Source organism: Python bivittatus, unplaced genomic scaffold (assembly GCF_059951505.1).
Source record: "Python bivittatus isolate LINGU-HERP-01145 unplaced genomic scaffold, Pbiv_v1 ctg000610_np1212, whole genome shotgun sequence".
Taxonomy (NCBI): domain Eukaryota; kingdom Metazoa; phylum Chordata; class Lepidosauria; order Squamata; family Pythonidae; genus Python; species Python bivittatus.
The window spans coordinates 31654641-31667320 of NW_028277088.1; the positions used below are offsets into that span (position 1 = coordinate 31654641).

Consider the following 12680-nt stretch of genomic DNA (forward strand, 5'->3'; position numbering starts at 1 on the left):
GAAAGTTGGGAGTTGGGATGCTGCTCTGACCCCTCAGACATGGGTTGTCCATGACTTAAATTAAAATCATATGTCACCATAGTGGAGAAAGCTGTCTGGATGACATTTGTGGATGATGAGTCTTTTCTGTATATGGAGGGGAGAAAATAGCCTGGCCCATTATGCATTAAACCACAGTGTTGATTGCTTAGCTTGGTTGGTTGTGATGGATGAACCCAGCTGTTGTGGGTTGCAAATGATGGTTTATGAATTAATGTTATATGGGAGCCATACTACTACAGCTTGTCAAGCCAAGGTTAGAACAAATATGGCTTTAATGAGAGGTGTTCAATCTTTCGGAGAGACTGAAATCTGATCACACGAGGGCTAAATGTGGGAGTACTGTGTTGGAAAGCTGAATTGCAGTCCTTAACAACCCTGTGCCTGAGGTACTCATCTTTTCTATCCTTCACTTCAGACTTTTAAGTATTAGAACCTGAAAAGGACATAAAGTGTGATCTTCTCCCATGCCTGGGCAGAAGCACCTTTGAAAGTACTTCTCATTCCTTGCTTGAACGAGGAAGGATCTGCTTCCTTTTCACCGGGGCAGAGAAATCCTTTAACAGCAGAGATCCAGCCGAATCTAAGCTTTAATCTTTTTTTTTTTCCTCTCCTTTGTTGGGTGAGGTGGGGACAGCAGAGGCATCTCATGAAATGCTTATGTTCCCCTTCTTCCCCTTTCCTCTTCCACAGATGCCTCTGGCAAGAAGCAGCTTGCCAAGGTTCCACAAGTCACATGCAGCTTGTGGGCTAGCTGCTGCTTCTGCTTAAGAGCTTGAAAACTGTGCAGCGTCCATACCACGAAAGCAAGACCGGAAGTGAGATGTAAATATGCTGCAGCAAGTCACAAAAAGGTTCTTAAACTTTCAGTTGTCTCACAAGGGAGAACAAGTGGCAGAATGGTACTCCTCATAGTATTTCATTATTTTTTCATTGAAAATTTTTGCATTGAAGTTGATATGAGCAGGTTCTGTTTCTGGCACTTAATGTGTCTTCTGCAAATGTGTATCTGCTAATCAACAACAAAGTTCTATGTGTGAACTTATCCTGTTGGGCATTTCCTACTAAACTTCCTGCTTTGTCAAATCCAGGTAGCATTTCTGGGTTACTTATTCAATTTTTTTTGGGAGGGGAGAGCCATGTTAGTCTATAGTGGCAAAAAGTCAGGAGTCTGGTAGCATAAATTTATTAAACATTTGTTGGTCAGAAAAGGTGCTGAAAAGACTGATTTTTATTCAAAATAACAGTTGTATCATCTCAGGTTCTTCAAAAAATGAATAGCAGTTATTGCCAGAAGGAGGGACTGCAATACGTGGGAAGAACAGGTGCAGCATCTTCCTCTTTCCTTAAGTACCATGTCTCAATAAAAAAAAAGCTTTTTTCCTTCTGAGATGTGTCACAATGAGCAGTCTATGTGTTTGCATGATTTTCATTGGGACTGTGGCTGATTTAAAAACTATTAACATTCCCCCACCCCCTGTACTGAATCCTGAATTATACATAGAAAACAGTCATGAGATATTTTTGCAAACGTGTAGACTCTCTTAACAATCGCCAGCAAGGTGTTGGCTCAGTCAAATCTCAATCTACATTTTAAAAAACGCTGTTGTTTTAATGAAGTTTTCAGTCCCAAACCCTTTTGGGTGAAGAAGCAAAACAGGGGTTGAACTCTTGAGCCCTTCCTGAACATCATGTTTATTATCCCATTCTTAATCCTCCTTCTTCCAGCTCATGAACAATATCTGTGTTCAGGTAATAAATAAACTGGCTATGAGAGCTGGACCATAAAAAAGGCCGAGCGCCGAAGAATTGATGCCTTTGAACTGTGGTGCTGGAGAAGACTCTTGAGAGTCCCCTGGACTGCTAGGAGGTCAAACCAGTCAATCTTAAAGGAAATCAACCCTGATTGCTCATTGGAAGGATCGATAATGAAGCTCAAGCTCAGATATTTTGGCCACCTAATGCGAAGAGAGATCTCTTTGGAGAAGACCCTGATGCTGGGAAAGATTGAAGGCAAAAGGAGAAGAGGGCGGCAGAGGATGAGATGGTTAGATAGCATCACTGAAGCAATGAGCATGAAACTGAGCAAACTCAGGGAGGCAGTGAAGGACAGGAAGGCCTGGCGCAATATGGTTCATGGGGTCACGAAGAGTCGGACACGACTTAACGACTAAACAACAACAACAATAAATAAACTGCCAATTGCCTTCTTTGTCCAGCCTGCCTGGATTGTCACATTTTTACACACATTAGGCAATTACTCTTTTCTTGACTCTTATGCTGAAAAAGCAAAAAGAACCTCCCCTCAATACATTTTTGTTGTTGTTCAGTCATTAAGTCGTGTCTGACTCTTCGTGACCCCATGAACCATATCACGCCAGGCCTTCCTGTCCTTCACTGCCTCCCTCAGCTCAGTTTCATGCTCATTGCTTCAGTGATGCTATCTAACCATCTCATCCTCTGCCGTCCTCTTCTCCTTTTGCCTTCAATCTTTCCCAGCATCAGGGTCTTTTCCAAGGAGTCCTCTTTTCGCATTAGGTGACCAAAGTATCTGAGCATCCTATCATTTCAAGGAGGGAAATAAAGGGCCAATCATATGTATTTGGGAGGCAGACAGAGAGAGCCACCTATGAGTGAGTGCAGGTCAAAAAAGTAATGAGGGTGGCTTTGACTGTTTGATTGAAGTCCTGCCCCTTTGTGATACCACACATAAGAAAGAGGAGGGCTTCAATCCAGCAGCTGCAAATGCCATCTTGACTCTTTTGACATCCCCCTCCCCATGCCCCTACTTTTAGCATCTATATACAAGGTAGACACCAAGTAGTTTTATTTGTCTTTATTTTGCTTATACAGATAATATTTTTCAAAATATTGTTTACAACTGAGTGGATATCAGTTGTATGGAATACAGAAGAATTTGTACTGGCAGTATAGCTATGGGAATAAACTATTACTGAAGTTATCATGACAACTTATATATGCTTAGCTAAGGACAAATGCTCTGCAACTGAAACACAATCCGAAAGCAGACATTTTTCTTTTCCCATTTTTTTTTTCTTTCTACCACACTGGCATTTCAGAAAGGAAACTGGTCTTGCATATTCCAATGGCTTGCCTCTTCGTTACCAGAATCCCTTTTCAAAAGTTTGTTCAAATGGCCAAGTCTGAAAGAAATGAAGGAAGGAAGGAAGGAAGGAAAGCTTAACTGATTATTAATGTAAACATTTTATTTTAGTCATTGACTAGCCTTGACTATTTAATTCACTATGTAAATTAATTGGATTTTTCAAGTTTTCTTCCAACTGTACAGTTTGAACATTTAAGCTCAATTAATGTTTTAATTAATGATGCATTCCCCATCCTCTGCTAATTCCCTCTTTCTTGGTGGCTCTCAGAGTTCCTCCAAAAGTAGCCACTGAATTGTAGTTTCTAATGTGAGAGCAGGAGAAACATGATTAAATGCAGGGGTGTGATCATATGAACTGATATGCAAAGCTACCTTCACATTTAGCTGACAAATTTAGAAATAAATCTGTTGTGCCAACTCGACTAAGTGTAAAGTCATTCTTCTTGTTGATCATTGGGATAACACTTAAAACCTCCAGATACTGACTGAGATGACAATTTCATCAAGCATGCTTTAAACTATTCACCTATTTTTTACTTGCTCACAATCCTGGGTGCCATGAATGAAGCTGAAAAGAAGGGATCTTCCAAATTTCTGTGGTAGGTTGGCCAGTGAATGGAAGAAACTTTGAACTGAAGGAGCTTTCTCAGAACTGTGTGAGAAATGTCTAAAAGCCCTTCCAAACCTGAGGGGCAGATTGGCTGCAGGTTTGATGTTTCTTCTTTCCAGAAAGTTCCGGCCAAATCTCAATGGCAAATTAGCTGTTGAACTTGGCACTACCTTCCCACCTGGTCCACTCATCTTAATTATGTTCTTCAGCTCCCAGTTTTTCAGTTCTTCAAGATTCACACTTCTCTGTTTTTCTTCTATAAGGTCTTCACTAGACTGGAAGGAGGAAAAATAACATAATTTAATGTTATTAAAAAATGTAGCGAAGATGACAGAAACCAGACTAGAACAAGTGGCTTGTGGGGTTGCACCTAACTCTCTAAAGGTTACAAATGACCCTTGGCACCAACGCCCTGAGCAGGTGTGTGGAAGAAGAAATGGGATTTGTGCTGTTTGATAAACTTTGTGCAAAAGAGAATAGAAGAGTTTCCAGTTTCACTACATTGTTACAGAAATATGCACAGAAGGGAAAAGCAAACAGTAGGAGAAATGTACACATGAAAGCATTATTAGTTATTATTACTTATTACTTTTTTGAGGGGAGTAAATTTAACAAATAGATCTAATGGTGGGGAAAAACTCCTGGGAGAAACCAAAATCAGCTCTGCTTAGAAATGACTCTTCTTGCTTTCCAAAAGTAGAATGTAATGAAAAGTTCCATTTTATGAAGAAAGGAAGCCAACTTCAAAGTGACACTCAGATCAGCAGGCTTTACTTCATGAAACTACAAACAGTAATTTGAGTTTAATATACCTTGATCCTCATACAATTTTCTCAATGGAATAGGTTCCTTCTGCCGTTTTGGTGCACAGGGGAGAATATTTTTTTAATTTGATGTGGATTAAATGCTTTTGGTTATTTTTTTACAAAAAAGAATAATATTTGACTGAAATCCTCATGGGTGGGGAGCAACATTCTAGTGCTTTTTCACAAATGAGTTGGCCCCAGGATATATCTGAATGTCCTGTTCTTTCTTTGGTCAGTCCTCTCTCCAACAGATGGAGGGTCCCTGACTTCCAGTAGTTCCATTAAGTCATAAAGGAACTCCTCCTACAGCCTATGTACGGTTGTGTAAAGCTTTGATCCAAGCAACCCTTCCCTCTGCTTCATAAAGCAACGTAGTCCCTTTGCTTCTAAGGCTGAAACAACCACGTTGCTTCATTTTGCTGTGATCTGGAACCCCTCTCGGCCTTTTCCCACCGAGCTAATGCTATGAGAGAGGCTGAGGAGACTCCTTCAAGGAGCTCTGCAGAGAAGGCTGGGGAATCTTCTCCTCTGTTGGATGAAGACATCTGGCTTACGCTAAAGGTTGTCCAAGCTCAGCGGCCACAGCTCACACGGTGAGCAATTCTGAAGCACCCCAGCCTGGAAGCACTTCTGATGCCACTCAGATTGCTTTGTTGAGGTGACCTCTTCTCTTCAGCAAAAAAGAATCTTAATTGCTTCCATGGCCCAAAATGTTTCACTGAAGTGAATCTTGTCACTTTTCGCAGACCAGAGAAATTTCAAAAGCAGTTAAAGAGGCTGCAGAGTAGATCAAGAGAAGCAAAAACAACAACCTGTGCAACTGGAGAGGAATAACAAGGCTAAAAGAGGGAGGCAGAAAAAACCCGAAGCCCCTATTGCAGGAGAAAGAAAACTTTCAGCAAATTGGAAGACAGATTTCACACATTCATCATAATAACAATAATTCAATCTTCACGGAAAACATCATGCCAGTAAAGTTCTTACCTCAAAAGAGTTTTGCTCACCATTTTCTTCTCTACTCCACAAACTGGTCATTAATGATTCATTATGGCAGATGGTTTTTGAAGCTAAAAGCAGACATGTAGCTAAAGTAACTACGATCACTCTGTTCACTAGCATAACTTTCATTTCTCTTAAAATGTACTTACATAAGAGATCAAAATCTCAACACATAGAAAGTAGCATCATTTTATACCAACAGACAACAACAGAATCTTTTACCATGACGTCAATATCAAATACCTCAATTTTAATACCAGATAGAAAGGCAGTGTTAATTATATATGGTGATAATGCAGAGAATTTGTTTTGATAACTTGATTAAACAAAAGAGCTTCCTGTCAAAAATGCAGATGACTTTCCAAATATTTTCTTGCTTGTTAATTAGGGTTACTAATATTGACCAATTATGTTTAATTAAATTTTAAAGAAAAGCATCTTATTACATTGTTTGCATCAGGCCCAATCATCAATACCTTGAAACAAAATGTCAGTGTCTAGACCATGGTCACCAAACCCGGAAGCCCAACACTGCCCAAAAGGTCAATGTATTTTCAGCGTAAATATGTAATTATAGAATAGAAATTGGTTAACTGTCAAGGAGTCAGGCTTAATTCCAGGTGACCATAGGGACAAATGCCTGCCATCATAGCTCCTCTGACATTTCTGAAATTTCCCTGATTCTGTTCATCATCAGTTGACATCTCCTACAGTACTTCTACTTCTCAGAGCCATGTCAAACTTAATAATTTCAATAGAAGAGAATATTATAATAGAAGAGAACATAATAATTTTCCTAGTGTCCATCCTTCACTGACTACACTTGCCCAAAGTATGAGAGTTTTAGCTTGCTGATCAAGTGAACAATCAGTTTTTATCTCATCCCAGAATGATTGATATGTTCTTCTTACTGTCTACAGTATTCTTAATAACCATATCCAAATCCTTAATCTGAAGATGACTATTTATTTATTTATGCAATTTATATGGCCACCCAACTCATTCACAGTGACTCCAGGTAGCTTACAGAAATAATTTTCCTATTTTTTCTCAGAGTCAAGGTTCCACAGCCATATATTACTACTGGAAACACCATTGTTTAACTATACTGATCTTTGTTCTTACTGAAATGTCCTCAGTCTTATTAGTTTCAGCTAATAAAAGAATATTGTCTGCAGAACTTGAAATTTCAGTATTTTGCCTGCCAGTTTTAGTTTCAGCTTTCTTAGAGGCAACATATGATGCTATTTTAGTTCAAAGAATAATATATATTAAACCTTCTTTAACTATAGTGGCTGCGTACCACGAGTGGCTATCTCTGTTTAATAATGTCAGCCTTGTCACAACACAGCATCCAGTTGGAATGATCAGGGTCACACAGGAATCAAAGAAGCTGCAGTACAGTCTCGGCCTACTGCGTACACATGCTTTCATAATGGATGGTATGGAAATAGGATCAGGAGTAATGAAAAGAGCACCTTCATCTCCTAAGTGAATCAGTTGGTGGGTTGTAAATCATTCGATACCAGTAGAAGAGAAAGTTTTAATATTTTCTGTTGCATTTCCTATAATAATATAATGATAAATCTTTATTTATTATTAACAACACATCATGCAAAAATGCAATGTGTTCTATGACTCATGTCACCAATAAGTATCAAAGGATTTCCATACAGATGAATAATTCATGGCATATTCATTTTGCCCCAGCATATAATGACCTATTTTATGGCTCATTTTGAAATAGCATGATTTAAAAATGCATACATTTTTTAGTTGAGAAATTGCCCAATGATTTTTTAAACATTATGTGAATTATACTGCCTTCTGGTTGAACTCTGAGATAGTTTCTTAGTCTAAAAAATGCTGCTATACATAAAATGGCCTTTTCCGATTTGGTCTTCCCCAGCTAGGTATGTTCCAGACATATTGGATCTACAACTGCCAGAATTTCCAGTGAGCGTAACAGGAGAGGTTGGGAATTGAATTCCCAACACTGCTAATAGACATTAGGTTGGGAAGTCTGCGATAAAGGTTATGTTAACAATTCATGCAGTATGTAATCTGCTGGTTTCTCACCCAGTAAACGTCAACCTTAGAAGTGCTGAGTGTCACTGGGAAAAGGGGATTTTGCTAGAGGGAACAGGGAGAAGCATGAAAATGACTTTCACATTATTGGGGCTCAAACAAATCCCCCTGTGGTTTATTTATTTATTTTATTAATTAATTAAATTCTCCCCCACCCATCTCCCCCCAATGGGGGACTCTGGGCTACTCACACAAATATGCGACTCACAAATATGCAACTCACATAAATGATTGCTGATAATCTTTTGAGGATTATTATTATTATTGGTGGTGGTGGTGGTTGCCTAGTCAGCCAGATGTTTAGACTTGGTTTGGCATTTCCACCTATCAAGTCCTGGGATAGGCAGATGTGGTTGTTTGATGGTATTAAAAGTAATATCGCAGGATATAATGTGTAAAGCTGCCTTTTGCAATTGACTGATGGTGATTTTGTCAATGCCAATGGTCTTCAAGTAGTGCTCCAGATGTTTTGGGATTGCACTAAGGTGCCTATAACTATTGGTACTACCTTTGCTTTCTTTTGCCATAGTTGTTCTACTTCTATTTGCAGGTCTTTATATTTTGTGATTTTAGCCACTTCTTTCTCTTCTGTTCTGCTATCTCCAGGTATTGCAATGTCCGCTATCCAGACAATGATGACGGCGATGATGACAATGACTACTACTTCCTGTTATTACTATTCCTGTTACTATCATTTTATCCTACCTTTTTTATATTTGGTCAACTCAAGGCAGGGAACATACCTAATCCTCCTGCCTCCTACTTTCCCCACAACAACAACCCTGTGAGGTGGGTTGGGCTGAGAGAGAGTGACTGACTCAAAGTCACCCAGCCAGCTTTCATGCCTAAGGCAGGCCTAGAATTCATAGTCTCCTGGTTTCTAGGCCAGCACCTTCACCACTATGCCAAACTGGGTCTTAATGGAGACTTAATGGCTGGGTTCATCCAATATGTGAGGCTAAAATATGATTACCTAGCCTGTGGCCCAGTGCTGTACAAACCCAGCCAGTATAGTTAGCTTATGGTTCAGTGTGCATTGTGTGAACCCAGCTAGCCAATTGGGTTAATTCAAGAAACCATGATTAAGGGTTAGCATGTCATTAGAACACACCTACACTGGACCTACTGGGAAGGTAGGTGTGAGATATTTCACTGCTCCATACCACTCCTCAGTTTAAAGTTATTCCAAGGGCATGGCATTTGGAGTCTCACTTTCCTGCTAGTCTTTGTAGAGCCATTCTGCCCTATTCCGATTGAATATTTTTTGTGGCTTGCTCAGGGAAGCTCCAAATGTCCTAACTGTTACAAAGCTTCTACCTGAACTACCATAAATTGGGCTTCTGTGTCTCCTTCTGAGACTTTTAAGCTCATTTTAAAATTGAGAAATAGCAAACCAATCTCAGAAGACTTGATCTCTGCCAAATTATAAAAAACAAATGTAGATGGGTGAGCCTCAGCTCTGGAAACCTTGTTTGTAGGTGGTCCTCACTTAACAACCACTCATTCAGTGGCTGTTCATGACAATGCTGAACAAGTGGTGTTTATGACCAGTCCTCATACTTATGTTGGTCACAGCATCCCTGAGGTCATGTGATTGCCATTTGTGACCTTCTTTGACAGCTTCCTACAAGCAAAATCAATGGGGAAGCTGGTAGGAGGTCGCAAATTATGACCAGAGGATGTACTCACTTAATGACCCATGGTGATTTGCTTAATGATGGCAACTGGAACTGCTGGAAGTGCCATTGCTAAGCAGCACAGTTACATGACATCGCGCTTTATGACTGCGCTGCTTAGCAACAGAAATTCCAGTCTCAATTACCGTTGTTAAGTGAGGACTGCCTGTATACACATGGACCACTCTTCCCATATTTTAGAGCAGTGTTTCTCAACCTCTGCAAGTTTAAGATATGTGGATTTCAGCTCCCAGAATTCCCCAGCCAGCATGCTGGCTGGGAAATTCTGGGAGTTGAAGTCCAAACATCTTAAATTTGCAGAGGTTGAAAAACACTGTTTAATAATGTTCTAGAGGATTGGAGCCAATTGGAGCCAATCCATCACAGTTAGAATATATAAAAGGGAAGATCAGAAGGGGTCTTAAGGATATTTTTTTATACTTACTTTTTAGTTTTGATTTGATGCCCAGACTTTGGCTATGGGAGAAAACCACATTCCTGTTGAGCAACAACTCCTTTTGTTGAATAATTAAGTGCAGATCTCTTGTATGCCAAGGAGGCAGCCGTCTTCTGTTACACAAGTGGATGAAAAATGGAGCCTCTGAGCCCTTGCTCTCTACTGTAGGGAGAAAAGATTAGTCACCAACTCTGATAAAATGATCCTTTTCTCCAAAAGGCATGTCATTTGTTGTTATTCTTGGAAAATCAATGAGTTCAGTTTTGGTCAGGTATTCAAATACTGGAGTGTTTCCTTTTCAAGCCTGAGTGATCCAGAAAGAACAAGGGCCATCGCTATCCAACCCCACAAATCAGCAAATATTTTTCTGTGCTATGCAGTCATAATGGCAATAATCATGTCCCACCTGCATCAGCCATTTGGTCGTGGTGGTGATGGTATCATCATCATCATCATCATCATCATCATCATCATCATCATCATCATCATCATCTTCAACTCAAGAGACTGCAAAAACTATTCCCATCTTCTGTTTTTCCACAAAAACAACCCTGTGGGGTAGGCTGGACTAGGCTGAGAGACAATAACTGGCCTAAAGTCACCTACCCACAATTCATACCTAAGGGAGGACTAGAACTCACAGCCTCTAATTTAGCACCTTAACCACTACAATGTACATGGCCCACAGATCTGTAAATTATTGAGCTCTGATACCTTTTGAAACTGTTCAGTCCAAATTTCTAAGAGCCTTACTGCAAGTTTCCTGCAGAGACTGTAATTTGACTGAATCTCCGTTGCGGCACATCCATGGCTTTGCTGTCTGAAATATTAGCTTAAATTAGCTTTTTCTCTGTCAGCTGCGGACTTCCATTATTTTACAGAAGGATAATTATTTGTCATTGTGAAAGGCAGGTATAATCCATCTCTAAAATGTTGTGGGTTATCAGTACAACATGCAATCTCAGCCTCCAAAGAGCCCTCATAGAACTGAAGTGGTGGGCTTTGGAAATAGCGTTCAGAAACTTTTAAGTACTTCTCCAACTTTGCATAGGATGAGCCTGCGTGGGGGACCTCTCTCCTATGACTATTTTCTACCAAATATCTTATGCTTAACTCATAGGGGAGCCCTTACACTCACTAGATTCAATGTTGTACCATCTTTGTTGCTGGAGGGAAGAACGAGAGCCAGTTTGGTGTAGTGGTTAAGTGCTGGACTAGAAACTGAGAGACTGTGAGTTCTAATCCTCCGTTAGGTATGAAAGCTCGCTGGATGTCTTTGGTCCGGTCACTCTCTCTCAGCCCAACCCACCTCACAGAGTTGGTATGGTAGGGAAAATAGAAGACGGGAACAATAGGTGCTCTGCTTTGAGTTGTACAAAATAAAGATGAGATATAAATCTAATAATAATTGAACAATAGCTGCCCAGAGTCATTGGGAGTTGGTCGGCATACAAATTTGATAGATAATTAATTAATTAATTAATTAATTCATTCATTCATTCATTCCTGGGAAAGAGAAAGCCCTTATAGTGTCTTTCTTAATTAACAGACAGGATGAATCTGATCAGGAGAATATTCTCTTCCTCCACTTAGCTGACAAGGTTATTCAAGATCAACAGAAGAGTGGCCAACTTCTGCTGCTCCACTGCCATTCCCATTCAACATTTAGCAGTACAGTTATTTTGATAAACTTATTTACTAATTGTGTATCTTTTAATACATTCATCAGTCTATCATCTTTAATTAAGTGTAAATATAATTTCTTGTCTTTCCTTTGGTGTGTAAATCAAACAAGCTAAATTAAACTAAACTTGTTCCCTAGAGTTAAACTTGTAATTCAGGGCTGTAATGGTATGGTTTTAAATTGTTGTAGTGTTATGAGTTTAGTATCTTGTAATGGTATGTTTTTAATATGCTGTTGTCATTTTATGGTTATAACTCTCTTTCATATCCCACTTTGGGATTCTAGTTATAAGAACATCTGGTAATCAATTTTATAAATATATAAATAAAAGAAAGGACTTTTAAAGAAGAGTTTTAAGACCAGCAAATAAATCTAGTGACAGTAATCAGATAAAAGAAATTGTGTAGTCTCAGAATTTGTCTAATTAAAATCTATAGGAACGGCTTAACTTACATTAGGACAGAATCAAAGACTAACAAAGATTCTCTAAATAAGCTAAGGACTGTTTATTTTGTTGATATATTTGGCTGGTAGTAACATTGTTGAGAAAAATATACATGTTTACTTCTCCGATGTCTTAGTTATTTCAATATTAGTTTGCACTGCATTTTTTGAAGTTTCTGGAAAAAATGTTTTTGCCTGAAAAATATTGCAAAATCTAAAGTATCCAAAATTCTTCTTGAATGAATGGATTTGGATGGATAGCCTGGGCAATAGAGCAGGTCTGTGATCTAGTTTTATAGTCGTTCCCTTTTGGATTACTGCACTTATTAATTTTCCCTATTAATTTTGTCCTGACCTTTAAGACTCATTGGATTTTTTAAGATGCTCATCTACTTTTGAATTACATGCTAATGGTTTGAAACTTGATAGGAGGAAAATGTAAATCTATTCTTCTTTTGAATTATACATTCATGCTTTGAAGCTTGATAGGATGACAATATAATTCTATACTGCATGTTTTTTTACTGCAAACAAATTAATACAAAGATTATAAGACATACATTCTTGGTCATTCATATACAGAACCTCTCTCTCTTCTTCAGCAGGCATTTTACTGCCAGGAGTCCTGACTAGAGAACTGTTTAAAAATTTGGACTATATATATTAATTTATATGTTTCATTTCCAATTTTTCCCAATGACTATGTAACCTGACTTAAATATTAATCATTTATTGGAGAACATGACATAA

The 12680-nt window shown here is 38.8% G+C and overlaps 1 protein-coding gene and 1 long non-coding RNA gene across 2 annotated transcripts in view; one reads left to right on the plus strand and one right to left on the minus strand.

The window, feature by feature from the left end:
• Positions 1 to 12680, plus strand: part of LOC148214591 (uncharacterized) — a 90532-nt gene that overhangs the window by 19405 nt on the left and 58447 nt on the right. The gene's annotated exons all lie outside the window — the stretch shown is intronic.
• Positions 2680 to 5710, minus strand: NPVF (neuropeptide VF precursor). The gene is made up of 3 exons (XM_007420823.2): positions 5567 to 5710; positions 3693 to 4051; positions 2680 to 3203 (listed from the first exon to the last, which is right to left on the minus strand). The coding sequence occupies exons 1-3, from the start codon at positions 5708 to 5710 to the stop codon at positions 3116 to 3118; spliced, it is 591 nt and encodes a 196-aa protein (XP_007420885.2). The 3' UTR covers positions 2680 to 3115.